At 42.6% G+C, this 2947-nt stretch overlaps 1 protein-coding gene across 1 annotated transcript; it reads right to left on the reverse strand.

Moving 5' to 3' along the window:
• Positions 1–951: 951 nt before the first annotated feature.
• On the reverse strand, positions 952–1782 carry foxl2l (forkhead box L2-like). The gene has a single exon (XM_059951654.1). The coding sequence runs from the start codon at positions 1780–1782 to the stop codon at positions 952–954; it is 831 nt and encodes a 276-aa protein (XP_059807637.1).
• Positions 1783–2947: the final 1165 nt, after the last annotated feature.

The following is a 2947-nucleotide window of genomic DNA, read 5'->3' on the forward strand; positions in this document are numbered from 1 at the left end:
TCCATTTCCGCTGCCCTCCACTTTAACGGCGGGCTCATTTCTACCAATCTTTTGCACACTGTCCGAAGTACAGACTGGATGTTTAAAGATCAGTGCTAGAATTTCACACGTAAATGACCACAAATGAACTAAATACGAGAAGTTGGAACTGCAAGGAAACGTTTCTTTGTTGTATGATGTGGGCTCAAAGAGACACCCGAATAGTAACCAGCCTTCAGAAAAGAGTGCGTTCCCGTTTGATTTGTGAATAAGATTATTCACACATGTCTTAGTTTAATGAAACCGCAAGTTGTCGAATGGTGGAAACATATCTTTAGCCCAATTAACCGAGTTCTTTCGGAAATTCAGGTTGTCTGTTAACTTAGGTGCTGGCGACAAGTACTCTAGTTCGTTATCTGCTGCCTTCAACAACGTACATATAAAAATTACTGACAATAGTATTCTCAGAAAACATTTATTTTAACAAAAATATATACAAAAGTGCTATCCTTGACGACACTTGGCATTGGTCCAAAACCTTCATTCGTTAGAACTTCGATAACCATTTTAAAATTGGATCACTTTCTTAAAGAAAAGTCTTTTTTTTGTACATGTTTTTGAATTACTAAATATAGAACGTTTTGATCCGCAAATTACAGAACAAGAAAACGCCAACAATTTTAAGCACTGTTTAGACAAATAAACCCTGTAACAATTTCAAATAACAAACGCTTGATATTTTTTAATAGTCCACCTTTCCGCTTTGGTACCAAAAACTTTAATATCCCAGACCCGGCGACAGCCTTGGACTAAATACTAGGGATGTTGAGTCCATTTAGTTCTTTTTCCCCCCAAAAACAAAATGCATCAAAGTTTGCAAACCGGGAAACAATTCAAGTTTTTTTTTTGGCACTTTCAAAGAACATGTCTTACCACCGCCACTAATCTTTTTTAAAAAAAAGTCTTGGAAGGTTATATATCCATTCTGCTGGTCACTGGTCCGTATTCCCAGTAGGAACAGTGTACGACAGGCATGTCCGGCTGCCGAGCACATGATAGCTGATAACCAGTGCTCGCTGCGCGAGTCCCCGGGGTCACCTGCTGATTCATGCCGTTGTAAGAGTTGGCGGAAGCCGGCATTATAGGTAAGCTCTGCATTCTCGGGTACGCGCCGTAGGACGAGGCCAGTCCATTCATCTGCACCGGGCTGACGCTCCCATTCGCCGCCTGACAGGACTGGTGGTAGGTGACGGGCGCACTTGACCCGCCTTGCCCCATCGACCACGAATTGGCCCCGAAGGGAGACTGCAGGTACTTGGGAGTCTGGTAATAAAATGGGTCCGTGTAATTCACGCACGGTTTCGCGGGCAGAAACGGAGATGGAGACGTTCTGTACGGCCGCTTAATCCTCCTCCTCCTTCTGTAGTTCCCTTTGTCGAACATATCTTCGAAAGCGGGGTCCAAGGTCCAATAATTCCCTTTCCTCTCTCCCCCTCCTTCTCTGGGGACTTTAACAAAACACTCGTTCAGACTGAGGTTGTGCCGAATGCTATTTTGCCAACCTTTCTTGTTCTTTTCATAGTAAGGGAACTTGGCGACGATGTACTGGTAGATACCATTCAGGGTGAGCCTCTTCTCCTGGCTCTCCTTTATCGCCATCGCAATTAAAGCGACGTAGGAGTACGGGGGCTTCTGCGATGGGTCAACTTTCTCCATGGACTCCTTGTCTCCAATCCTGACCAAGACAGACTCGTCGCCGATGCCGTCGGGATCGTAGGTCTCCTTGTCGTGAAAGCTTTCCATGGCTGTGGGTTTGAGATGCAAGAAATCCAGAGAACGGCACAGCCTTCCCGATCGGCATCCAACCCAGCCCCGTTCTGAAAACTCTACCCCAGCCGGAACCTTCTCTCCTCCCCCTGCTCTCTCAATGGCGGAGCTCTGATTTAAATATGACCAATTGTGAGATTCCCCTAGGGTTAATCTGAGGTCACAATAACCCGCAGTCGAGATATCGAAACATCATTCTCCCCACCTCTTTCCAGCAGTAAAAGAGGGTGAGAATAAGACCAGTTAAACTGGATAAAAGTAATTTTACAACCTGACAGCGGCAAGCTCGGGTGTGAAACTTCCTTGTGTCGTTTTTAGCACAATTAACGAGAAAAGCAATTGAATGCCACCTTTTCATCCCCAAAATCTACGCACACAAACAATCTACGGAAATAGGCTATCTTATGCCATGGAGTCATATATAGAACACAGAAGTAGACCCTTCGGCCCGTCTCGGAATCATATCAGAAACAGGCTAGTATCACTGGCATATGTCCTGATATTTGTTGTTTTTGCGGCTGCAATACATTGAAATACATCATAATAAATATGTGAATTATCGTAAGGATACAGAGCCTGTAAAAAGTATTCACCCCCCCCCAGGAAGTTTTCATGTTTTATTGTTTTACCACATTGAATCACAGTGGATTTAATTTTCTTGTATCCATCTCCTGACTTGAGCATCTTAATAACCTTTTCTCAGAGTTTCTTGGAGTGTTCTTTTGTCTTCCTGGTTTAGTTTCTGCCAGGATACTGACTCACCAGCAGTTGAACCTTCCAGATACAGGTGTATTTTTACTACAATCAGTTGAAACACCTTGACAACACACAGGTCTCCATTTAACTAATTATGTGACTTCTAAAACCAATTGGCTGCACCAGTGACGATCTGGTGTGTCATATTAAAGGGGGATGAATATTAATGCAATCAATTATTTTGCATTTTATATTTGTAATTAACTTAGATAACTGTGTAGAGATCGCTTTTCACTTTGACACAAAAAAGTTTTTTCCTTTTGATCAGTATCAAAAAAAAAGCCGAATTTAATCCACTGTTATTCAATGTTGTAAAACAATAAAACATGAAAACTTCGGGGGGGGGTGTAATTTTTGTTGGTACTGTATATGTCTATATATCTTA

Source organism: Hypanus sabinus, chromosome 27 (assembly GCF_030144855.1).
Source record: "Hypanus sabinus isolate sHypSab1 chromosome 27, sHypSab1.hap1, whole genome shotgun sequence".
NCBI classification, from domain to species: Eukaryota; Metazoa; Chordata; class Chondrichthyes; order Myliobatiformes; family Dasyatidae; genus Hypanus; species Hypanus sabinus.

What these genes read in the sequence shown, in the direction of transcription:
- foxl2l (XM_059951654.1), bottom strand. Translation starts at nt 1,782, where the DNA reads ATGGAAAGCTTTCACGACAAGGAGACCTACGATCCCGACGGCATCGGC.